The sequence below is a fragment of the Apostichopus japonicus genome, chromosome 9 (genome assembly GCF_037975245.1).
Source record: "Apostichopus japonicus isolate 1M-3 chromosome 9, ASM3797524v1, whole genome shotgun sequence".
Taxonomy (NCBI): Eukaryota; Metazoa; Echinodermata; class Holothuroidea; order Aspidochirotida; family Stichopodidae; genus Apostichopus; species Apostichopus japonicus.
The window spans coordinates 21,286,050-21,313,808 of NC_092569.1; the positions used below are offsets into that span (position 1 = coordinate 21,286,050).

Genomic DNA, 27,759 nt, shown 5'->3' on the forward strand with positions numbered 1-27,759 from the left:
ATTTTGGTTTTAGATCAGTATCGCCAAAGTTATGGAGGGTGATACTAGTTTTTCATTTTATCTCTTTGGCGGGTTTATGAATTTGATAAATAAGAACTAGTCATCAGCCAGCCAACCTACAGAGCTGAGTTTAGTTACCCAAACAGGTATTTGGTCACATGTTTAAGATGACCATTATAAATTTTCCCGGCTTAGAGGAAAAGCAAAACAAATTTTGAATGACTAAATGTGGAGCATGTTTGGTTTTCTTTCTTTTTTTCTCTACAGATATTTAAACAGCTGTCTTACAGAACCAAAGGGCCCAACCGATGAAGGCTTCCAAGCCACTCTCTTGGAATGTGCAGCCGATGACCAAAAGGAAATTCGGAAAAAGTTGCAGATACTTTTAGACAAAATGGAGGCCATGAGTGGTATACTATCATCATTTGATCCAAAGTTAGCTTGAAATGAACAATGTCGGGGCAGAGATGGCGTCGATCGATGCTACATTTCTTTGTATCTTCTAGGAACAGTCCATTAGAATCTGACTAATTATTTCTCCAGACACTCATTTTGTTAGGTTATTGACACTGTGTCAAAGTTAGTATGTTGTGGTGGATGCCAGGCTGGATTGGATTTAATCATTTAATTCTCTGAAGGTCAATAACACACTCTCTACACTACACTGGTCTGAGAGATAGTGTCTTTCTGTTTGTGTTTCTGTATCTACTCAGCCTAGCTGCAGCGGATCTTGCATCTGCTGCAGCCTTTTTTTCCTTGACATGGTGCATTGCTAGCAATCACCTTTAAGCCTGAACGAACATTGACTTAACAATTTGAACGTTATAACTCAAATTTATTGGTGCTATTTCATGGATAAAGTTTCTTTTTTTCTAAAGCAAGATTATACAGTTTTACAAGAGAGCTAAAAGGAACTCAATGGTTGAAAATGCGTAATGACTTTACAAAAAGTTGCAGTGAGGCTAGGGTGAAATTTGAACTTACATGTTGTGCCTTTAAGACTTAATGACATTTCTTTTTCTTCTTTTCCTTCTTTGCTATGAGACAGGTCATAAATGTGATAGTTTTGTCGGATACATACAAATGCTCTTAAGAAAGATAATGAAGAATGTATAGACTAGAATGTGAATTTGGAGCTACCAACATCTCAAGTAGTTCCTTCTTCCTGAAAGTGCAATAACATAGTACTAATTAATTCCAGTACCCGTTAAAAACCCCTGGAAATGCGTAATGACTTTACAAAAAGTTGCAGTGAGGCTAGGGTGAAATTTGAACTTACATGTTGTGCCTTTAAGACTTAATGACATTTCTTTTTCTTCTTTTCCTTCTTTGCTATGAGACAGGTCATAAATGTGATAGTTTTGTCGGATACATACAAATGCTCTTAAGAAAGATAATGAAGAATGTATAGACTAGAATGTGAATTTGGAGCTACCAACATCTCAAGTAGTTCCTTCTTCCTGAAAGTGCAATAACATAGTACTAATTAATTCCAGTACCCGTTAAAAACCCCTGGAAAAACTTTGGCCATGTTGAAGATGCCTGTATCTGTATGATAATGTTGGTTAGTAAAGGGGATTTGAGTGTGCTACTAAAGAAAGAACTTAGTGGTCCAACGTAACTTAGGTAAAAACTCGGTCGTACAAACTTGCACTTAAAGCTGTACAATGGTATTGGATATAAAGCGATAACTTGCACTCCATTCTGAACTGGCAGATAAACTTCAATAATAAAGCTAAGAAAGTTTGTTCTTAATTGTTTTTTTAAACTTAAAAGCATAAATAATACTCTAAAGTGTAAATGCTTAATTTCATCATATCCTGTTCATTGACTAAGGTGACAGATTTTTTTTTCTTGGCATCTGATATTTCCTTTACTTGTCGCAACTGTCAAATTCCTGCAAAATGAGGCTTCAGTGATCTTGGTTTAAATTGCTTTATATTACCAAAGTTAATATCCTAACAAAGGTACCAAGCATCTTTCTCTGAGACTCTGGCATGAAATATTTGTGCTTAAATGTAAGTGAGCCTGACGTTTCGATCCTATCAGGATCTTCTTCAGAGGCGGAATAACAAGTAACAGAAATTACAAGGGACAAACTACAAGGGACTGCGAGGGAAAAACTACAAGGGACAAACTACAAGGTACTACAAGGGACTACAAGGGACAAGAGACATTTGTCCCTATTAGTTTTTGATTCTTGTCATTCAGCCTCTGAAGAAGATCGTTCTAGGATAGAAACATCAGGCCCACTTACTTTTACCCATTCTCTTACACAGGCTATTTAGTGGATATAAGCAGTTTGCTAACAGGTTTTTTTTTAATATTATGAAATATTTGTAACATAACACTGTATTTTTAATGGTCAGTACTTATGAGAGTATCCAAGACTGAAAAAAAAAAAAACTCACTAAATTTGTGACTTTGTTGTAAAACAGTTTTCATACAGTCCGCTCTTTGTTTTGATTCAAACCACCAATTATCTGTGAAATTGTGCTTGATTAATTAGGTTATCTTAGAGGTAGGTTGCTATAAGTAGAAGTGAGCAAATAAATATCAGTTTCTGTTTATAATTTAGCAACTTCCTCCAAAAATATCACAACTTATAAATTAAAACTACTAGTAGTTAATAATTTATAATTTTGTTACAGTAATTTCAGATCAACCAAGATTTAGACTAGACCTACATCTTTCTAATGCTATATTGACCTACCATAACTTGGTTTATACAAATAACAATGAACTTTGCCATTTTGAGCGGAGAAACTACTTCATAGCACTTGTTCAGAACTGTTGTTTTTGCTACAAGTACAATTAGACATTGCAAATCTCTTTGGTTGAAACTTTGTTAAGAACATTAAAGTCAACCAGATGCTTATAAAACGTATCTTGTATATTAAACTGCTGGATGTTATGTTGTTGGTTTTATCTGCGAAAAGATATTTTGCATTCAGTTGACCATGTATCTTGCTTTAAGAAAAGTATCTTACTCAGGTGCAGTTTTCAAGCAACAGTGTAGAATAATTTTCTCTTTCATAAGAGGGTCATATTTTCTGTCACTTGTCGTAATTCCTTTTCTAAAGTCAACCACTTTGTTAGACTTGTTAAAGTCTGTAACATGTTAAATGTAACATACAGTAGTCACATTGTAAATGTGTTAGTCATATTAAGTACTAGATGAAACTATGTAAAAGGTCACATCGTCATCATCATTCTAATAATCACATTTTTACTTCCCTGATAATTTATCTTGTCTTTGTTTTATTCAAATTTACTTGAGCATTGTTGCAAAACTCTTGACTGGTCAGATACTGTTATGAATATATTTATTTGTTGTAACACAAGCAGACTTCTTGGGAAGCTGTGAAAAAATTGCCATTTAATACCCACCTTTCCTGCGGTGCTCATTTCTAAATTTTTACACACAATTGTGAGAATATTCAGTTCATAGTCGTTGCATTTTATCACGCTACAGTATGCAACACTATAGGGACTAGCCTACAAGAATAAATGCAGGAGTCGTTTCATAATCGCTTTTAGCTGGAGTTGGATGTCCAAAATCCTGGCAGTCTATGATTAAAGTGTGTTAGCAATATACTAGCACGATCAAAGATATATTAGTTAATAAAGTGTATATATGCTACTATTACTTTTTTTGCTTTTCATTAATACATTTTAAGTACCTGGCACTTTAATACTGATATATATTTAACATTGTATATGTTACAGGTATCTGGGGTTGATACAGACTCTTATACAGGAGCGGTGTGACCCTAGGGTACTTCCAGGAGGGGAGGAGGGGTGTACACCCCCTATGGACCCATGCCTGGGTACACCCAGGGATGATGTTTTCAATTATTTTAGTTGGTATTATTGTGATCAAGTGTGCCTTTCTCAAATACTGGGCCGTGATGCTAGAAGAGACTTACACTACACAGGGATTCACTTGTCTTGTAACTATTTTGTTTTGCTTTTTTTGTTGCTGTTTTTAACAATTGTAAACTGCTTTAAGTGAAAAATTCAAATGGTAAATATGGTGAAACAAAAATATATGCATTTTTTCCCTTTCCTTTCCTTTCCAAAGATGCACTTATAAGAGACATTGTTATTTATGTTATTCTCCTTGCATATACATAGAGATTTTTATTTTTCATGTGCCTATTCAGTTAGATAATTGTGCTTATGTGGCACTCATAGTTAGAAATGTAAATGAGGTACTGTAATAATAGCAAAGTACAACACTATATGTATTCAGCAGTGATGATATTAGACATACATAGACTATCATATATATGGCATACACTGAATATGACTTATGTTGGAAGCTGTTGTGCTATTGTATTCAGTTAGTTAAATGCACTTATATGGCACTCTGAATTAGAAATGCAAATGAGGTAATAAAAGCAAAATGAACACTATATGCATTCAGCAGTGATGATGCTAGACAGATATATATATATATATATATATATATAAATATAAATATATGGCGTACTGACTTATATTAGAAGCGATTGTGTAAAGGTGTCATGGTAGTAGTTTAAATGCCATAATGTTGATGCAGGCCTCTCATCCAGACCTTGGAGATCTTAAATCTTGTTTTAATTGTCCCTCATACTGGACAAAGAAATGTTAAAACAGTGTTACAGAAACTATGATGCCCAACACAACAGTGTGTCGCTTATAAAAAAATTCTGAGGGTCACACAATTTTTCCAAATGTCATAAAAAAAATTATCTTTAGTTTTCAGAGCTTGACAAAGGAAATCTGTTCCTGACATCAAATGCAGTCTAAAGCTTCGGTTTCATTTATTTCTGAGGAATCAATGATGAGGTGGTGGGGGTGAGTAGTTGTTCAGTTCTTATGGAAGATTATGGGTCATGAGCCTAAAAGTTTGCGCACTCTTTGAATTATGGCTACTGTACATCTGGTAGGCTGGTTGGGATTTAATTAAAAGCTTCAAAGTATTTCTCAATTTAAGCTTGTTATTATTGAGCAAACTTAGACATCTGCTAGATTTCTTCACAAAATGAAGGGTCAAGCATCCAGGAATAATTGAATTCGATTCAATCCATAACATTTTGTCACTCAGACACTTTAATCAATTTGATATTAATCGCATATTAGAACTCACTTAAGAAAGCTTAATATGTTCTGCTCTTTTCTCTTAATCCAAATTTTGAAATGAAATGTGTCGATTATCAGCATAAGGTGAATTGCCTAAATGGCATTTACAGTTTCAAATGGAGTTGAAAGATTTATGAAGGTCAACTCAAAACTCTTTAGTAATGGAACTATTGTGTGAATTGTTGAAAATATTAAAATATGACAAAAATGATATAGAGACTGGCTAATTTACATTCTTTAATATTGCAAAAATGGAAACTTTGTTCAAATTGGAAAGAATATGGTAAATGCTAAGAAGACCTCACAATAAAGAATACAGATACATTTTCTCAAGTCTTTCTGTTAATAGCAGTTGTATATTTTGCTCATTTGTAAAGAAAAGAGGAAAACAAAGGAATGAATAAACAGTGTACATTTCACATTCCTATAAACATTTTACCTCTGTGTCATCTTTTGTGGATCTTAATGTAAAATATTCTTGAATTTGGTATAAAATGTTGACCGCAAGCAAACTATTTGGTGTCCAGGTATTAATAATCCATTGGAAACTTTCACAAGATATATAAAGGTGAGTTCCATTGTGTCATTCAAAGGGTGTGAAGACTCGCGCAAAAAGAAACGTCTAATGCCGGTAATCTGACCTAGTTTCGAATGAGGTGTAACAGAAGTGTTAAACACCACCATCAATCCCAGAAAATACACACACAGCTTGCTACCGTCCGTAATTAGACACTAGTGTACAATCAGTACATACAGCTGTGATCAATAACCACAGCACTGTATAAACGATACAGCGATGGACATCTCAGGTCCAGCTGAAGATAACAAGGTATAACGTTTCATTACTGTCTGCATTTTGTAGCGACACAAACAAAACGTCACTTGCAAGCAACAGAAAGTTAACTTTTTCAGAAGGCCGCACACGCTTTGGGCGAGTCTTCAATGCCGTTATATGTGAAAAAAAAAAATTGAACTTTAAAATGGGATCCAACAAGAGGCTACTTATCAGGTTGATTCATTGTCACTGACCAAAGCTTACTCTTTTGTAGACTGTAGTACTTTAGTGTGGGTCAATTATCCAGGTATGAAACCTGACCCCATGGGAGCTCTAAAGGAGAAATGATCTCATCCTCAAAGCAAAACATAGGATACATATCAAAATAAGACCCAGAATCATTTTGTAATTTAGACCAAGGTTTGAAAATCTCCAAACAAACATTTCTTGGGCAATTTTTTTTCCCCCTATAGTAAAAGTCTATTTTACCCAGGAGGAATAACTTGGTTAATTAGGAACAACCAGGTTTCAAGCGGCTTGTCAGGCCTGTGGACAATTATATCTCACTGAAACACCAATTTAAAGTGACTTATTTGTACTATGAACCAAAGAATAAACTGGTTTATCCTATATTTTTCCAAGTACCCTAGTTGACCCCTGACCATCCTCTCCCTAGCAACACATTAGGGTTCATGTAACCATGCAGAACATGGGTTGAGGGTTATAGCAGAGTAAGTGAGCATATGAAATGGCATTTTTATTCAGCTTCAGCCATAGCTCCAACCACTTGCAGGTGTAGCTTGGTCATGTTGAAAAAGTCACGTTGATTGATGAGCCTAGCTAATGTATTTAATGTGGTTGTGGTCACTCTACAAACCTAACTCATACTTTGTAGTCCTCAATTAAGCATCATCTCACATTCATGTATATACTTGAGGTTAGCATAGTTTGATGCGACAAATATCTCTTGAAACATGACATCAGCCTTAGGATAACCTGTATCGATGGAAGTATAATACTACGTTAATGATTGAGAACATTTTTTTATCGATATGAATTCAGATCAAATTTTATAACTGCAGTCAAATGATATACATTTATCAGTTGCATATTATATACAATTATTATTATTGTAGCACCAATATTCAAAAACTCATTTTCTGTATGATTTGCTTATGGCAAACTTTAATACCCTCTAAATTTTGTCTAAAATATACAGTGTCAGCAAATAAATTCACTCTACCCCACATCGTAACACACTATGCACAATTTAACGTGTCCCAAACTGCAAGAATAAATTAATGTGTTCTCCAAACAATTTTACTTGACAATTTACCAGAAGGACTGAAATTGATTTCGATGGATCAAACCTAGTAAACCATTCTGATTAAACGCTGCAGTATAGTTAATGATTTAACAGCCATTCTGATTAAATGCTGCTGTGTTGTTGTTAATGATTTAACAGCCGTTCTGATTAAATGCTGCAGTGTAGTTAATGATTTAACAGCCATTCTGATTAAATGCTGCTGTGTTGTTGTTAATGATTTAACAGCCATTCTGATTAAACGCTGCTGTATTGTTGTTAATGATTTAACAGCCATTCTGATTAAATGCTGCTGTATTGTTGTTAATGATTTAACAGCTCTCATAATTCCTCGTTATGAATTAATAGTTGAATACTTTGAACCTTGAAAACTGCAATGGATATCGAGTATTCTACACCAATAAATCATTTACCTCACTTATTACCTCAAGATGATATCCCACCGTTATCCACCTCTTCACAAGCAAATATCCAAATGTTAGGACATATATATATATATATACATATATGAAGGAAATGTGCTTCTTTGTTTGTGGAAATGTATTTTTTCTTCAGATGTACTCTTAAACAATTAATGCTTAATTGTGATCTATAAGCTGCTGAAATTCCCCCAGATTGGCTCGGTTCTTTCTTTTGCATTATATCTATATACAGTATTATACTGTACAGTACCTTCACATCATCTTCAGAGCACTTGTACAGGCTGACAGTATGAACAGTAAGAATACCCTATTTTTCCATCAGATAAAGGTTAGGAACTGTTTGTACTGTCAGTCCGAGTGCTTTGAAGCATGATATGAGAGGATAGTATATAGTGGTAATTAGCACTAAGCAAATTGCGCTGGGTGAAATTCACACTTATTATAAAAATTCACTGTATTATCGGATATTCATTAGCAATTATTTTGCATATATACGTACTATATAAAAGAAACTTATATGGAAACTTAACACATATTTGTGATGTACGATATCTACAGTACAGTACAATAAGACACAAAATCAAGTCACAATATATCTCACTGACTGTCGACATTGGTCAACAGAAAAAAAATGATATTTGCTGAAGATAAATTAAATGTTAAGCAATCATTACAGTATATGGAGTGATACCTTAAACACAGTTTTTCATATTGGTATAGTACAATGTTAAAAGCATGTGTATGTCCATCCTGGAACACCTTAAAGGTCACCATGTATGGCCCAAAAATATGCTAGCAAGTCAGATAATGGTCACCCATGCTGAAATTTCAACAATCATTTTACTGCCACTCTGCCAACAGTTATCAACTGCTCTGAGATATTTAAAGAGTGTGAAGACTCCCGCAAAAAGAAACGACTAATGCCGGTAATTTGACCTTGTTTCGAATGAGGTGTAACAGAAGTGTTAAACACCACCATCGATCCCAGAAAATACATGTCACACACAGCTTGCTACAATCAGTAATTAGACACTAGTGTACAGTCAGTACATACAGCTGCGGTCAATACCCACAGCACAGTGTATAAACAATACAGCGATGGACATCTCAGGTCCAGCTAAAGATAACAAGGTATCACGTTTCATTACTGTCTGCATTTTGTAGCAACACGAACAAAACGTCACTTGCAAGCAACGGAAAGTAAACTTTTTCAGATGGCCGCACACGCTATTTGGGGCGAGTCTTCAATGCCTTTAATTGTCTATGCTTACACTGGTTAATGTCTGCATGGGAGAGATTTGAAGGTTCACATTCTCTAGCAAGGTACTTTTGAAAACTTGTAGCAATTTTAGCACTCTAAAATTTGGTTACCAATACTGATGACCTTCTACAATCTTCATTTTAAGTACTCATCTTGTGTATGTAAATATATGTATATATATATAATATAATAATATAAATGTAAAGCAAAAAACTGAGAAATTAATAACAGCCTGGTTGATAGATATCAATATCAAGGATCTAAGAAAATTAATCTATTATTTATAGAACAATAGGTTACTATTGACCAAACTCTTTACAACAGAAGACCAAAGAAGGAGAGAGGAATATACAATATGAAGTGGGTATTTTTAACAATATGAATACAATTTAAGGACTCAGATAAGTACTGAAAAACAAGCAAGGCTTTCTTAATTTCAAGGTGTTGTAAGGCTTCTGCTGTTTTGAAGTACAACATAGGCTACATTGTAAAAGGATTCAATTATTGGAGGGCAATACACAAGAAACTGAGAAGATAAAGGATGGTAAATAAAACTAGCTAGTTGATCAAGGTTCTGCTCAGATTAGCACAAATATCTCCTTCTTTTTATTATTACTATTTTTTGTGGCAAAAGCTTTAAATTCAATGTTTTGTGTAAGTTAGAGCAAGAATTATGTTATATCTCTAATATATATATGTATATATATATATATATATATATATATATATATATACACACACCAGTCTAAGATCGCAATAGGGTGAATTATGAAATGAGTGTGTTTTATGATTATATTACTGTATGTATAGTAAAATTCATTCGCCAGTCTCATATGATAACAGAGTAAAACTTACTAACACTTCAAAATTTAGTTCGGTTGCATATAGTCTTAACAAAATGATGATGTGCAATATTTTAAATGGTTGTCTGGTTGTCAGGTCGTCCCGAGAAGACCAAGTTTCACCTCAAAAGGACCAATACCAGCTTTGGAGGTTGACCTCAAGGTGGACATGAAATTCAAACTGCATTTTAACTAAATAACAAAAACGATAAGTAAACTGCAACACTGGTGTTACCCTGCAAGGGTCCAACGGACAACCAAAACAAGAATCCTTCAAAATTTGCCCTGACCTGTAATTGACATACCATGCATGGTACTGCAGTGTGTATGTCGACAGTCCGCAATTAATACAATAAAATAAAACTGTTAGCAACTGCTTATCCACTAGAGAGCCTGTGTAAGAGAATGTATAAAAGTAAGTTGGCCTGACGTTTCGATCCTAGCAGGATCTTCTTCAAGGCTAAAGAAGGCTGAAGATGATCCTGCTAGGATCAAAACAACAAGATGGAACAGGGATTGTAGCACAGTAACTGTACTGGAAATCATGCATAGTAATGTAATATTTAACCACTTAGTGGGTATAAAGGACAGCTGGTGTATTCTGTTTTGCCTCCTAATAAGTGACTATAAGAACACTTTAATATACTGTCTGAGTATTCTTAACAATTATCAATATAAGCTCAACAATCTCGACAACTTATACCACCGGTCATTTTTATAAGTCCTATAGCATGACTTTCCAAAGCCAAAACAGTATGAGTTCGGTTAACATGTTATACTAAGTGACTAAAATGTCAAATTCAAAAAATGAAAATATGTAAAATATAAACTGGAACTGGTTAGTATATTAATCCCATCAGTACGAAAGTAGCAAATAATTTTAGCCAAGAACATGATTCCTAAATGTCAAGGTGTTTACAGCACCTCTCTCTTAGCTTGAAACTAATGAATACACTTAATGCATTAATTGGTATTATATAGTAGATAAAGACAAGAATTAAACAATTTGACTGCCCAGACAGACTGACTGAATACTTTTTGAGTTGATATTAAAAGGAAAGATGTGAAAGACACAATAACATCATCTTGTTATAGAAATCTAAAGTTATCAGGAAACAGAGCTGCAGTCGAGTTCACCCGTCCAGAGTCCGAGCCGAGTCTACTAAAACCGAGTACGAGCCAAGTCCTGAATCAAACACACCCCCCCTCCACACCCCCATCATATTCTGAGCCAGGTCAGAGTCTAGTGTACATGTATAGCTGATGACTCAAGCCCTTCAGCCCTGCCAGAAAACTATACATTGTAGATCCCTCCCCTCTCACCCTCCCCTTCCCTCCACACCTCCCCTCTCAGCTCTTTTCCCTCTTTCCTCATTACTTAGGTCAAACCTTTTCAGACAGTAATATCAGTTTAACATTAACATGGTATTAATTTAGGTGAAGGGGGGGGGCATTCAATGAACACCGAAACCATAACTTTAACCACAGCTTGAACTTTTCTATAAACTGTATCTCACACTTCTTGAAAACCTTACTAGCGTATGATACATCATATAAGAAAAAAAACTTCAATGTTCCCAACTGTTGACTATTCTAGTCTTAACATGAGCTGTGTCAAATATGTTTGTGCATACAAATAACAAAACAAAAAAAACTACTAAGATTAATTAATTAGTCAGATATGGAATAAACCAACTTCCATTCTGACATCTTGAAAGATCACAATGTTCTTCTCATATATAATCCCCAAACACAAAGATACAAATCTCTGAGAAATGCATATCAGTTGATTAGGCTAAAAAAATTACAGCCTGGTTATTGGGCAAAACAATGCGTCCTTTCAACAAACTCATTCCTTAAAAAGTACAACATCTTGTTTAACATTTAAAAGTTGGAAACTGATTCAGAAACTAACACTGATTTACTTTTAATATTTGCTAGTTCTATACGATTTCTATCGAAATATATGCTGAAAATGATTATCTGCCTGTAATGTGTACGTATCTCTGAGCATGATTGAAGCTTTCTGTAACCTTGAAAAATTCACCGTACAGAAATGGAAGCATAAAAGGCTTGCCGATCAAACCTGTAACAGCCACTAACTTCAGTCGAAAAAGCTGATGAATAATTTTTATATAGCTTCTGGTATAGCTTCATGCTAACCCAGCACTGCTAAACAACTATATGATAGTTCTGCTAAATTGCTAATGTGAGAAACTTGCTCCTTCTATAAGGAGGAACTACAGCACAGAAAATTCAGCTGGTACGAGCAAATTTTTTAAGGTTAAAAAAAAAAACAAACCTAAATTGAAGTTTTGAAAATACTTTAAAATTTATACATTTCCAGGCAAACATTTAAAATAACATTCTAATTTATATCCTGTTTCTATTTGGTCATTGTTGTAAATAATCTTGAAGTTCATAGTTCAAGTAATATTTTGACTGATAAGTAACCTTTTCTATAATAATCCTCTGAATTACACTTCTTATGCAATACTTTGCCATTTATTCTCTTTCATTCTGGGTTTCTATATTACAATTTCTTTCCAAAGTATTTAACTTTGTCCAAGTAAAATAATTTAGGACTTTGGTTCTCACCTGTCTTGAAGACAGTGCTTTTAAGATGCCCCTCTGCCTGATTAAACTGCATAATCCCATTTTCCAACCTCAAAAGTCCTTCTTCCCTATTCTTGGGTTGGAATTTGCAATCTATACCCCTGCTTTCTCATTCCATGCTTTTTAACCCATTTCCTTTCAATAATGGGATGTAATAGTTTCCAATCCATCTCCCCAAGTCATGGCAAAATGTTGTGGTTCAATATACTTCAATCTATACAACAAACCTCACAAAATTTTCCAATCACCATAGCACCAATCGGTAAGGGGGTGATGGAGGGAGGGGGGGGGGGAGAAGGATAGGAAACAAAATATTTTGGTCATTATCATGATCTTAACCTATAAGACTAATAACATTTTTACAATATAACGCATGATTTAAACCTTTGGCTTTTCCCCTTTGTTCGTTGTTTGTTCGGCCTCAGTTGTATCGTTGTTCCGTTTTCGTTGTTGTTTGGACTGTTTCCGTCCGGCGATGTGCTGCTGGGTGTCGATGTATTAAATATACCTGTCAAAGGTCAAGATTAGCAGAGCACATGTGAGAGCCTTGGTTTAAAAGATCAAACTAATGATTTCAAACAATATTAAAAGTGCTTACATATATGAAGATGAATCAAGTGACTGATAATATTTACTTAATTTACGTGTTTTTTTTAATTTTTTTTATTTCTACTTGGTTCACTAGCTGAGATAAGAGCCTTGCTGTTTTTCAAGTGTCCTTTGTATGTTAATCTTCTTACTGTACTGTTTTGTATTAATCTTGTAAAAACATGTCAGAAATCAATTTGAAATTGAAAAATAATCATATAAATAAAGTATACAGTATAACAGCTCAAATCATTCCCTAACATCAAAGGAAAACGATTTCATGCTGTTGATGTATGCCATTTTACAGAAATCATAACATTATAAGCTACAGTGGCTCACGAAAAACATTGTAGGCTTTTGACCTAGATCAAGGCATCAATGTGAGCCAATGTGCAACCCTGGAAGAGAAACATTACAAAAGATTTCATTTCTGGGTTTGATTTGAAATGAAATATTAGCCTATAGCCTAACATATGTCTCTTTGGCCAGGTGACAGCAGGCATGTATATAAATATCTGAGCCTATACCTTACAGATATATGCCACACTGTTGGTGTTATTCCTGCTATGGTATCCACATACACGCTGGTTTACGTTAAACTTGAAGTTAAACCTGTGGAGTGTTAGCTCAGTGGTTAACGTCGATGCTTTTCAATCATAAGGTTCCCGGTTCGAGTCAGTCCAAAATTAATGTATGTGGTCCAGTTACAGAGTTGTTGACAATTGACAATTCATAATCATGGACATTAAATATGAATCTAAGAGACTGGCTTCGGTCAGCTTGCAGCTTTGATAGGCCAATGATGGCTTCTTCGCGAGTTCCTGCTTGCAGGAGGATCTAAAATACATACACACATACACACATTCATACACACATACATACATACATACAGTTGTGGTAATGCCAATTTACCTAGTGTGTAGCTACTGGATAACTCTCACAGTGCCAAAGTCACAAGTCGCTATAAGTATACAATTCTCATATTATCAAATCTGATGTGTAAGGCCTTCTGTAGCCTCAACTATCATAATATCCCTAGAAATCCACAAGCATTATTGATTTATTGATTATACTCAGTAACTGAAAGCTCCATTAGTTTGAAATGGTAGAATTTACACCTCTGGATGACTCAAAAGGCATTGCTTATATATTTTTTTAATATTTAATATCAGGTGACAAGCTAAGATTTCAAGGTCTACTTTTTGCAAAAATTTATCAATAAACGCGGAGCATGTAAACAGTCATTCTTCTCACCTATTTTAGCACTTGTGGTAGCATTGTCATCAGTCACGGCAGAACTTCTTTCGATATACTTTTCTGTCAGATAGCGAAATACTTCTTCCACGTTGAGGTTCTCCTTCACAGAAGTTCTATAGAACCTGAGTTTTAATCGTTTGGCAAGAGCTTCCGCTTCTTCCCTACAGAGGAGAGGAAAATAAAATAGATTGGAGGCTTTAAATCTGAACATCAGCCCCGCCCTTACCCCCCCCCCCCCCAACCTTCACAGCATTTAATATTCCTGAGACATTTAAACTGTTTATCTTAACATTCAAAATAAAATAAAGCTGTTAGCAATTGCTAACTGCTTATTCCACAGAGAGCCTGTGTACATAAGAGAATGTGTAAAAGTAAAGTTGGCCTTAACATTGTTGACCTTTAACATTCCTCAATCTCTGAAAATAATCTAGATCAAAACACAAGAAACATGTACAGTACAAGTTTGAGAAACCTAATAGTCGGCTAACCTTCGGGGCCTGTACTGATTTAATGTAACAACGTACAGCAATGTACATTCACTCTGTCAGAATACATATTAAATCTGTGTTCTGTTGACTAAGCAGGGGACTGTATGGTTGATATTGTTCCCTTGATGGAGAATTTGACATATTTAGTCCATTAATTACCAGGTTTGCATGTATCTAGGATTCACCACAAAAATAGAAGAGGTCACTCCTTGAATTTTAAACCCGGAAGAAGGATCGAGTGGGTGGAGTCTTGGATGTATGATTGAGGGCGCCGTGCAAACATTGTCACCGGATAGTAGGTTAGGTAGATGAGGAAAGTGCATATAAGTAGACTGGAGACATGTACAATAGGAGTGAAGTAAATACAAGCTTAACTGTCTCCTCACATGTTCATCAGTGACTCTTGGTCAAGCTTATCCAGAGTGGAATGGTGACCATTTTAAAACTTGTAAACCCTTACCAAACTATCACTGAGGATGAAGAGTGTTAAAGAGGTCACCAATCACTCAAGAGTGATAATGTTGTGAGTGGACAGGTTGGTGAGAATAAAACAAATTGTGTTTGTATTCTTGGCTCAAAAAAATACATTCATTACTCAAATTGTGTGTATGGAAACACAATCATGAGAAGTGTATGTTGGAACTTACGGTTCCAATACAGCTTCTTCTACTAGATCAATTTTGTTCTGGACAAGGACTAGAGGTATTTGGCCCACTTCTTCTTCCACTTTGGCTCGCCATTTGTCAATAGCTTCAAACGAAGCTCTGTCTACGGTTGAGAAAGTCAATACCCCAGCCTGAGCACCTGAGATGAAACAAGAAGAGACAAAAAAAGGAAACTGAAAGAAAGTTTTTAAACAAAAACCAAATGAATTCTGAATTTGATGTAGATAGATGTGACATGACCTTTAATCCTTAGTCATCAAAAACCTTAACCTTATTTCAAAATTGCAACTCTACAAGCTAAATGTATGCTATGGGGAAAAAAGTAAGACAAGAGGTTTTCTGTGGCATAACAAAAAAAACAAAAGGACAAAATTGGTCTAAGTTTGTGCATACTTTACATTCTTTTGGCAAAATGTGATTGTGAAGTTCATGAAGGGTTTCTGCTGACGTACACAATGTTGGCATTGGACAGTAAGGAAGGTTTCACTTTTTGAGTTATTAAAGCAACACTATATGAACACTATTTACTAGCAATTCTGCTTTAAGCTATAACACTTCAAGTATCTCAGTGAAATTGTTCCTCTATAACTGGCCACATTTGGTCAAAACCCACCTGTATCCGATGTATTGTTTCAGGGATATAAAATGTAACTTAACTTGGCAACTTCAATTTCTCTTTAAAGCCACATTTATAACAATTTGTGATATATGATTAAGTAGAAATGCTGTTTGTGTGGGTGTTGCCCAGGAGAAAACTTAATATAGCAAAGCATTCTATGTGTGGGTGTTGCTGAGGAGAAAACTACAGTTTATACAGCAAAGCATGACAATAAATCATGATAATAATAATCATACATACCTCGATAATATGACTTGGTGATGGCGTCAAACTCCTCTTGGCCAGCCGTGTCCCACAGCATTAGTCGAACATCTTCATCATTGAATCTATAGCAACGTGAGAAGGAAAGACAGAAATTTACATTTCGTACCCTAAAAACGATGATCATATTTTATGCAAGTATATATAGATCTTATTTATAAACATATAGCATTGAGAATCTGCAAGCCACAATATTTACAGCTCAGTGCACTTGCCACCCCCCCCCCCCCTTCTAGAAATGTTAAACACTTTATCTACTAAAAATTAATATCAACCTGGTAACTTTAAGCACTGCCCCCCACCCCCTTTATTTGACAAGATCTGCTTCCACATCACTACCCAATTCAGCAGGCTTTCCTATAAGGGCTTCCATATTATCATGGTAAGTCAAGTAAAAATACAGAGTGCATTCAACATTTGTGGGGAGAAGCAGAAAAGATATACTAGTGTATATTTAACTGTTCTTTGGAATGGAATTTATCTTGTTAAATACAGAGTTACAAGAAATCTGAAATTTCAGAGTAGACCTACAGTACGGTAATTTGCACAGTACATTGGCATTTTCAGTTCAAAGAATATTCCAGTATTTGTCTCCATTCGTACTTATCACAGATTAGCCGGGAAAAAAATGTGAAAAACAACCACTTCACCCAAAGCGTTTACTCATATGAAATGATAGCATTTATAGATACTGTTTATTGTGCAGTTCCATACAAGACACAGATGTTGGGGCTGTTACTGTATGAAAATATATGTTTTTCCTGTAGATGTTACATGACTTACTTGATCTGTCTTTCTAGAAAGTCCACTCCAATCGTCTTCTTGTAATCCTTGGTGAAGATACCCTTACAGTACCTCTGTATCATGCTGGATTTTCCTACGGCGCCATTCCCAACGATAACCACTTTGATGGCAACCTCGATATCCTCCTCCTTCATTCTGCCTCTCGGGTGCCTCGTCTGAAAGTCAAGAAAAAGAGAGGAACTGAGAGCGAATTCTGTAGAACATACAGGATGGCTGCAGGAGACTGACAATCACTGTACTGGATACATACATTATGTATATATACACACTCGGCCTACTGTATGCAATTTACATTAATAAGTCTGTAAACTTCTCATCAAACGTCCCTGCGTTTGATCCAAAGTGTAATCTGATCAATCCCATCAACGAAACAAGAGAAGGTGACCGGACATGAACAGCTGGCTTTTAAGAAAATTTGCAGCCTGAGCATTTAATCCTGTTGAGGAATTTATTAGATTTCTTTTTGTAATGTTGTCCGAACTGCACAGTCGTTGGTTGTCCTTCAAGACGAAAGACTGTAATGGAACAGACATGTGCACAGTACGAAAACACACTTTGTGTTTAAAACAAAGTTGAAAATTTGTTGGTTAATTGCTTTTTGGGAAAATCTAGAGGACAGTTGGTTATATTGTACTGTAACAAGATATTTAGCTGATTAACCATCCCAGTATGGACAGTATACATACATGTGTGTGTTCCATAGCAGCCCAAATGTGCTAATGATGTACACCATCAATGCAATCACCCTACTTTCATAGGTAGCCACAAACAGTAAATACTGACAAACAATACTTGTAAAAACACTCAGTTCTGCTTTTTAGTCAATCATCAAGTTTACATATCATATGGTCATTATATGGCCAGTTATATGTCGTTGTGATTTGGAAAATCCAGAACAGTGAAAAAACTTCCGTCTACCGGGATTCGAACCCGGGCCACTCACTACAGTATTTAACTGCATCCATAAAAACCAATGCAATGTATCACTGCATACTACTGTATTACTGTACACAGTAGATACACACTGTTAACACTTGGAGCTCTGGGAAGCAATCAGGCAATTGATGTAAAACTCTGTTCCAAGAACAAATTGAATTCTTCCAGCAGCCTTTTCCGAAAAGCAATCCCCAAAGGAAATTTATGAAAAGATGACGTACCAGACGAAGACAAATACTTGAAGGAAGCACAGACATGGTAAACAGGAGATGTTTTAAATCTACTTGCAAGCTGGAATGTCATGAAACTAATAAGATAAAATTAGAAAGAAGTAGAGCACATCAATCTATGGAAACAAAGGGAAGTCTCTCAAATTGAGTACAATATAAACTCTGTACATGTAAAAGTACTTTCAGAACTGTCTGTTCATGTACTGTATATACTGTAACATGAATAAAAGATTCCCTGGAGCATTTTCTACATGTATGCCATTGGTAATTAATTATACTTCATAAAATTTACAAAATCTATGGAGTTTTGGAACTATCCTTCAATACCAAATGTTCTTGCGCAGTAGTGATTCTTCTTATCATTACTTTCTTTCGTAGTTTATTTATTATTTGTTTTGGTTTAAAGCAGGCGTGCAACTTATAAATTTTGGAAGTACTGTACTGTACTTCTTTAGAATCTTTACACAGAGCTCAAATTTAAGGGTCGTCTGAGACGACCAATAACCTAAACTTTGCTTAGGTTGTCCGACAGATGACTGACTTTTTGCCATTTACAAGTCTTCAACACTTCAAACAAAATTTGAAAAACCTTATTCTTTAAATTGAAAACCTGCCCCCAAAAAAGTGATAGTAGCTTGTTGATATCACCCTTCATTCATATTAGAAACAGCTTTAGAAATAAATCACATTTTGAGGAAAAAATCTGTACACTTAAACTTGGACAACCAAATATGACGAGAAGGTTGTCCGAAGGACAACTTTAAAATTATCTTAAAAATAAGCCCTGCCTTACAAAATGATGAAAATGATGTGACAGTTTAATTCAATCTTGTGACATTAATTTTCTGCAAAACCTAAAGAGAGGTTGCAGAAAAAGTTAGATATGAAAATGCTACTGTACAATATAGTGTATTTATCCATCTCAATATAATGCTACAGGGAATAGTACAGTATATTTATACATCTGGATATAATGCTACAGGCAATACAGTGTATTAATTTATCCATCTGGATATTTGGTATTAAATCATCTCAGCCGGGGAAAAAACTGTAAAATGTGCTCCTCTTCCAGATCTACAGATTTAAATCTCTACTGCATAGATAATGTAATACTGTAGTTACTGTACTAGAGACTAACTAGAGGGCCTGCGGTACCTTTCATTTCTAATAACAATCTTGAGAGGAAAAATTGTGAAATGTTATTAAAGTGAGGATAAAACCTGGGGGAATTTTTGTGTACATGAAACCAACATGGAAGATTATAGGATATTGTTCTGCATGCTAGTAAAGTACCTATGGTTCAATAAGGGAGGTAAACAAGTTGGTCACAGATGAAATTAGATCTAAAATTTGAAAATTTACAGTAGGATCCATGGAGAAATACATCTTCAGAATGGTGTACAGTGTTGTTTTTTGGGTGGGGGGGGGGGGGGTGGAGGAGTTAAGTCTGGTATCCAGGGAATGGGGTACATGGTAGTGGGTTATAAGTGCTAAAATTTCCAGTCACATGGTTCAATTAAAAGTTGCATTTGAATATTGGAGACAGATAAAAGAGCTACTGTACAAAGTCAATTTATTTGCAGGACTTACTTAAATCCTTGAATCATGCATGGTGAACAGTAAGTGTATCTGTTTTTAAAAGGCAAATTTTGTTTGAATTATGAGTAGAAAAGGCTTTGTAATTTAAGGAAGGCAAATATTAATGAGAAAACCCATTTTTCACCATGAAACATTGCAAACATTGATCTAACTTGTTTGTGTGTGTGTGTGCACTTGACTTGCATTAGAAAAAAAAAAAATAAAACAACTTACAGTAGTTTATAATCTATTCAAGAGAGGCAAGTCTACATACATGTTCAATACAAAGATTCATATGGTCTCCACTACAGATAAAAGCTCCCTTCCATGTACAGTAAGTCCACAGTCTACACTATCACTCACTCTCCTTACTGTATAATGATTGAAATTTGACATTTTTTATCCACAGGAATTTGTTAACATTGATTTCAACTAAACCTTACCTACTGTACAGTAGGGAGCTAAGTCTATACAATACTCTGTGTTGTTCATTAGTCACTTCATCCCCCAAAGACACAAAATGCAATGTAAATAGAGCAGCTTCATTCAGGTACAATGACTTTGTAACTTCAATGAGAGACTTTCCAATTAGATATTGATTTCAAATGAAGCCGGAACTATTACTTTTATAGTCTGTTTGTATTGAAACCTTCTCCTTGCTGAATGATTGAAAATAACTTACTGTAGGTATGTAGGTAGGTAAGAGGGAAAATACCTCCACATACACATGTATACACAAAGCTTACAGTTCAATGCTTAGATTTAAGAACAGATGACGGTGCTTTTTTTTTTTATAAAAACTGCATAAAAGGTAAAGTTGAATTGACACTTTTTAAGTGCATGTCCCTAGAGACACGACATTCTCTCAAAATGCTGAATAATTTAAAATTCTAGCCACTTGAGTTTCTTAGCTATCTGTTTAATCATTAATAATCTTGAACGTAGGGCTCTTCATTTATAGTAAACCAACATAAAGTTATTACAGTACTGCATAGTACAAATTATGCAATGCATAAATACTGTACTACGTGCTACTACAATGTAAATACAGTTACTGTACACTGGAAATAACAGTTTGTATTACAGTACTATATATACTGAACTGTCTAGTATTTAATCTAAAGTAAGGATTCCAGACTGTACTGTAATCAGTACAGGATATACTGTACAGTACAGTATGCCAGTAGATGTGAACATTATGCTAATGTGACAAACACAATGTCATGTTTTGACTATATACTGTATGCGTCTACGGTAACGTATACAGAACCTATAGCACTGCAGGGTATACAGTAATTAAAGATAATTTAAAGGCTCTAAATTATATCTCTTATAAAACACTGACATAGATATGTTTATTTATATGCTTCATACAGGAGCTTTACTGTATGTGTTAGCTCAGTGGTTAACAGAGTGTTAGCTCAGTGGTTAATGCCGGAGTGTTAGCTCAGTGGTTAACGCCAGTGCCTTCCAATTTTAAGGTCCCCGGTTTGAGTCACTCCAAGATAAATGTATGTCGTCCAGTTACAGAGTTGTTGACAATTGACAATTCATAATCATGGACGTTAAACATGAAACTAAGAGACTGACTTCGGTCAGCTTGACCATTTTGCACAGCATTTTGCAATGTGATAATCATACTGGATAAATGATGCCATATATGCCATGTATATACTGTACTTTGTATACATACTTTGCTGTACAAGTGTGCACTGTACAGACAGACCCTGACATGATTTTATGGTGAAAACATGGAGAGCTCTACAGTATATATATACAGTACAGTACAGTAGCTGTGTATAGTAGGGCAGAGGTGATCCACAAAGAATGTCAAACTGCGAATTAAATTATACCTGAATACTTCAAGGTCAAAAGAGGACTTTGAATATGACCAAGGTGTTTTTATTTTATTTCTGTATTCCAATATATATTATATATACTGTAAAATGTCTGCTTCTGTGCCCATTTTACTGCACTGACTACAACAATGCATTACTCAAGTTCAGTACTGTAACTATGCAAGCATATGCTCTATGCCAAGGGAGCTTAGATTCTAGAATGCAAGAATGTCTACACCACAATCATGTCCAATAACCATATCCACCAGCAGTTTTTTTCCCCCTTCCTTTTTGTTATTGTAAAGTTCTTATTTTAAACAAACAAGAGGAAAGTCAGTGATGTATACACCTGACATACATAACAAAGGTCACTTACAAGTTGGTACAATTTACTTAAAATTGTCCCCAAACTGTTATAATTATTCAACTGTTTATAATTTTCATTTTCCACAAATTTCTTTCAATCCTCCATATTGCTCATATTCTCTGTCCTCTTCTAACACACTGTTACTAATAGCTCTTTTTCAGGCTTCTTCCACCTCCTTTTAATTTGCAGTTCAAATCAATTTAAAATCTAGAGCTGGAAAAAAATGTTATTTTCTTAAGTGCTTTGGTTTCTGCATATATACTGTAATATACAATGGAAGACGCAAGCTGTATACCATAGAATTAAACTAATTACCAGACAGGCAATTGATCCAACATTGAAAGTGAAGCAGTAGTGTATGATTGCCATTGATTTCATGCTAGGAACAATATATACTCCAGAGAAATCGTCAAATAAATTGAGAAAAAGTAGAGAGTACAGTGCAGTAAATTGAGCTAAATATATTATATTTCTTTTGACTACCGTACTTTGGGCAACCTTATCAAAAAGAAGAAGGAAAGCAGCCAGTTGGGACAATTTTCTCTAAACTTTTCTCCAATATGATGCTCTCAAAGCACTGGTATTTTCAGTAAAACAGTTCCTTATCTTAATCTGATAGAAACATGATATTCATACTGCTCCTACTGACAATACGAGTGCTCTGAAGCAGGACATGACACTACAGTATAGAAAAGTTGTCCCAACTGGGTGAGGCAAGAAAAAAACGACTACTGAATATATGCATGAACAACTCCCATTCATGAGCAAATAAAGCATTGTGATGAACACAGGTAAGCTAGCTTCTGCAATGAAACTCTTGTATATATGGTAGAGGTATAGTAAACTGACTGTACATAAATTATGCAAACTCTGAAACAGTACAGTAGATAATTATTGATGAACAAAAATTACTTTGGAGTTGTAGCCTGAGGCATTTTTGTCTGTTTTGAATGGAATTAAGGCAGGGAAAGTGATTGTAACAGATCAAGCTTCCAACAACCTGTACTTAACTTCTACAAAATGTGCAGAACTATGACCAATTGATAAGTTACGTATCACTGACAGAAAAAGATCAAGTGGGATTTAGGGAAGGATGTCTTTGAATCGCATATAAAATACTGTAGTACAGTAAAGTATATATATACTGTACATACTGTAGGTAATGTCTCATCCTTGCTAACTTGCATTAAAAAAGCATGGTTTGAGGGACATCCAAATTATGCTGAGTTTGATTAATTGTGCAGAACTTACTCACCTACCAGATTAAACTCTCACAAAATGAATCAAATTCTGGGTTCAAGAATGATTACTAAGGCACCCTACAGTATGGCCGTATTGTGCATGAACAGTACATTAATGTATATATACAGTACTAGCAAACTGTGTAAATCTCTGTTCCAATCTTACTTTGCAGTACTTACTGACCTACTGGATTTAACTCTCACAAAATTGTATTGAGAACTGATTCAAAGTCTTAGCCACCCTACAGTATACATACAGTATACTGTACATATCTTCTACACGTGCCAAAGCTTCAAATATTAAGGCAGCCATTATTGCGCATGTAACATGTACAGTACAGTATGCTTATGTACCAAGTGTACTTATCACTGTTCCAATCTTATTTTGCGCAGTGACTGGTCATGTTAGGGTGCTGTACAATACCATGGTTTACTACATACTGTACTGTTTATGAATACAGAAGACTACAGTATGTGTTCATCAAAAGTAAAATTTTTGTGTATATTTTGTACTTCATACTGTAGTCAGGCATAAATTAACTGTTCAACATGTATTATTGGTCATTACAGGTAAGATATCACTTCAAATCTACTAAGATAATTTTATTTCAGTATCAGTTCTGTCAATAGCTCCTGTTCTACAGATAAAGTATTCCTATGAAAGTAACTGTAAAATTACACAGGTTTAGAAAACCATTGCTGGATTTCATGTAGGTTAGTAGTTTGCTCTGAGTACAGGTAGTTCCACCAATTTCCAACAAGCACTCCAGACCTCAACGTAAACAGATATTCAAGGATTTACTTTCTGGTTGACATTCGGACAACCAGGACTTACTACTCGGTTAGTCCGAACTCCGAACATCAAATTTGGTTAGTCTGAAAACTTGTACAGTAGCAAGACAACAAATCCTGAGAGATACAGTATGTGCACCATAGGAGTGATACAGTATGTACAGTACTGTGGGTTTGATGAATAGATGTATACTGTAGGCCTAGACACTAGTTTTGTTTTATTCTCAGTATTCCAAAGATATGGAAGGTCATGACAAATTTGGGGTTATTTAGTTACAATGCAATATGAATGTTATGTAAACATTTGAGTACATTCTGCCTAAAAACTCCACCATGGTGTCAGACAACCATTACAAGTTTGCTTTGCTTTACATATGTAGGAGAAGTAAAAATCTCTGCTGATTTTTTTTCAATTTCGTCTAATTTTTTTTTTTTTTAATTTGCATAATTTTTCGTAGTGAAAGTTCAGGACTGTTAGGAGAGTGAATTTCTCATGAAATGGTTAACCCTGACATTGCACAGTGAGCATTACTCTTGAGCACTGAAGGGAGATTAGGCCACTTGATGAACATTATTAAAATCATGCTCAGAAAATAAAATTAATCACATATAGATATTAACAGCATTTTAGTCAATTGTGTGGTCAATGAGTTCTAAATGCTCCAACGACTGACTCACACTGAAAGTACACAAGCATACAAGCCACTGTGCTCTAATAAGGCAAGATAATATACTATGAACAATACCTTAAATATGCCTCTCCCTCCCCCTCTCTCTCCCCCAATCTACTGTACTCATACCAATATTAAAATGTAACAACATAAAGGGAATAAAGTGGAAGGTTGGTTAACAGCACATGTACAGTACAGTATAGAAATAGTGCACCCCTTGCAAATCAAGGTGTTGCAAACATAGGTGATTGTTAAGTATATACTTTTTCAAGCTCTTGCAATAGATATGAAGCCATAAAACATAGATCTGCAGCCTTGAACTACCAGCAGTTGCAACAAATCGGCAGCTGCCCCATTATGAGCGAAGATGATGCAAGGTTGCATGGTTAACTGGTCTCATAGCTAAACCAGTTTTTGAAACCGTGGTATGAACCGGTTCCTAAAAGCAAACGAAAAACCAAAGAAACCGAATGATCAAAACCCATGTCTGAAATGCTTCACTAAAAAATGGTGGCTATTTATGTTAAGAAATTTGACGTCTGACTTTACGGAATTGCCCAGATGTTCATTTGAGGCTAGAAGTACACATGTTGATTAATTTCAGAGGTAAAATGTTATTGTTCATCGAATCTTCAGAGGCTACCATAGAACTATTTCTTTTCGGACAGTCAAGTGAAGAAATAATTGTTCCTTTTGCTGAAAATATTACAGTAGTTGTTTAGATTCCTGCCACATGTATCCTATTATGTATATTTCACCAAAATGTCCCAAATTGGGTATGACTTGAAAGTATATTTATTTTGCAGAAATGAGACCAGACATGCACAGGTAGCGTCATTTCATTCTGAGATTCAATCTTCTAGTGATACCAGTTTCACTTACTGGTTTGTTTATAATGCAGGCCACAAAAAAACCTTCTTTTTTTAGTGCAAAATGGGAGACAGTTTTTGTCTTTTTTCACCCTAAGCCTTGCCCTGTCATGGATTTTAGTGATTCAAAAAATCTCTAGTAACAAATATCTGAACAAAATCTTATGATGAAGAACTAGTTAGGAAATTATAAACGTTTGAACGCTCCAAAAGATGGTACAATTATAGAATACAGGGCCATTTATTAACTCTTCCCAGCATCCGGATGCGCGGTGTGTCTGTACATGTCCGTACACGTATGACGCCCTTTAAAATTCCATCACGTATTTCATTTTGACTCCGCATCCGGGCATCCACCACAGGAGTACTGGGAAAGGACTTAAATAATTTTCGAAAGTTTCCCCATATACCATCACGTATTTCATTTTGACTCTGCATCCGCACATCCACTCCGGGAGTACTAGGAATGGACTTAAATAATTTTCGAAAAGTTTCAACATATATACTATCCTTATTTCCAATACTAAAAGTCCCATATGTACGAAGATATTCCACATCAATTGTGTCTCGTACTTAAAAGGCATCGGTACATGTGCGACACCCTCTAAAATTCCACCACAGAAGTACTAGGGAAGGACTTAGGAAATTTTTGACCCCGCATCCACGCATCCACTCAAAAAGAAAGAACTGGGACTTTGACATTTTTTACTCACATACCTACTGGGGTGAGACTGAGCATCCGCGCATCCGGATGCTCAGATAGAATCATCGAGTGGCCCTGTATTCTATAATTACTCCCAAAAGATTGCTAACTTGCAACATCACCGTTGCTCATCGTTCTCCACTGATCAAAATATCTGACGTTGAATAACTGTGAAGTTGGAGCGAGATTCAAAAATTCACTTATCCTGAACCATAGGATGAAAAATCTTAAGGAATTTATTCTTATATCCAATAGATTGCCACTAAAAAATTCCTTTTTTCGCTTTCTTTTGAGAAATAATTCTCAGGAAGTTGGATTTGATGAGTCATGTATAATTCAAATTGCAAGAGTTTGAAAGTTTCTTGGTTTAGACTTGATGCTGAAATTTTGTGTGAATTGTTTTAAGGCCGTGGCTATTCTTACGACTAGTCGTAACAATTATTGATTAACTATTCTTACGACATCGGCGAATTCGTGCGCAGTAAAGTAAATAAAGCAACTTCACATGTAGTAGGGTTAATCCTAACCCTAACCCTAATCCTAATCGGAAAATAATGGTAACTCCTAGTCGTAAAAATAGTACTCTTGGTTGTAAAAATAGCAACTGCGCATGCATAATCGGGAATTATTGTTACGACTAGTCGTAAGAATAGCCACTTTGTTGCTTTAATGCCATATGACTGTTAGTCTGCATCTGAGATCTTTGTATCTTGATTAATCCAGCCGTCTTTTTTTTTCATTGACCAGAGTTTGATCGAATTAACACGAAACAGCTAAAGGCCCTATGTTATTATTGATATATATTTACCTACACTATATTTCTATCTGATTCACTGAGATTTTGACAAACCATGAAATTGACCATTTGTGTTACTTATATTAAATGCAGTCTACCTATATAGCGTAGCCTACCTATCCACAAGCCTTGGTGTATATGCCCTGAACTCACAAGTTAGGCCTAAACAGTAAATGTTATTACCAATACAGTGCTAGCAACAAAGTAGCCTAGGGCCTGGAGCTAGCTTTAAGTATACTGACACTACGTACACTACTCGTTAGGCCTTCAACGGTTGGCCTACAGTAACTTGATTTACGTCTAGAGGTTGTTTAAGTGTAGGCCTAGCCAGGACTCGGGAGTGGAGGGTCAATGCATACTGTACGGTTCTACAGCAAACAACAGGTGTACAGTAGCCCAAGATAATGTACAGAAGGTTTAACGTTGGAACTGACACTGACAGTGATAGCAAGTGCCAGGTTCGGCAAAGACAAATAGTCAACATTAAAAACTAAATCCAAAATTAACTCTAAATATCTATTAAAACAATGAAACGATTATTTTACTCACCTTTCTAGATGAATCAAAATACTTTTGTCCCGATCGAAAACAAATCAGCTAGACAGGAAGACAGCCACTTTTGGGCAATGTCCTTTAAAGTACCGTTGCTCAGAAACAGATGACTCTTTTTTTTTCTAATGCCTGGCGAA

The 27,759-nt window shown here is 35.3% G+C and overlaps 2 protein-coding genes across 5 annotated transcripts in view; one reads left to right on the plus strand and one right to left on the minus strand.

Annotated features, from left to right (window-relative positions):
* Window positions 1-5,558, plus strand: part of LOC139974505 (BAG family molecular chaperone regulator 2-like) — an 8,942-nt gene extending 3,384 nt beyond the window's left edge. Inside the window, exon 4 of the mRNA XM_071981696.1 lies at window positions 268-5,558. Coding sequence (XP_071837797.1) covers window positions 268-445 — 178 coding nt within the window. The 3' untranslated portion in view covers window positions 446-5,558. The remainder of the gene's footprint in view (window positions 1-267) is intronic.
* Window positions 5,464-27,759, minus strand: LOC139974504 (ras-related protein Rab-23-like). 4 transcript variants are annotated; one of them, XM_071981694.1, is made up of 7 exons: window positions 27,620-27,745; window positions 26,285-26,442; window positions 17,029-17,204; window positions 16,225-16,310; window positions 15,348-15,504; window positions 14,210-14,373; window positions 5,464-12,875 (listed from the first exon to the last, which is right to left on the minus strand). In XM_071981694.1, exons 3-7 carry the CDS (start codon window positions 17,181-17,183, stop codon window positions 12,727-12,729), a joined length of 711 nt encoding a protein of 236 aa, XP_071837795.1. In that variant the 5' UTR covers window positions 17,184-17,204; window positions 26,285-26,442; window positions 27,620-27,745; the 3' UTR covers window positions 5,464-12,726. The 4 variants fall into 4 exon arrangements, with proteins under 4 accessions (XP_071837795.1, XP_071837793.1, XP_071837796.1 ...); XM_071981692.1 differs by lacking the exon at window positions 26,285-26,442 and having other exon boundaries at window positions 27,620-27,759; XM_071981695.1 differs by lacking the exons at window positions 26,285-26,442; window positions 27,620-27,745 and adding an exon at window positions 27,322-27,460.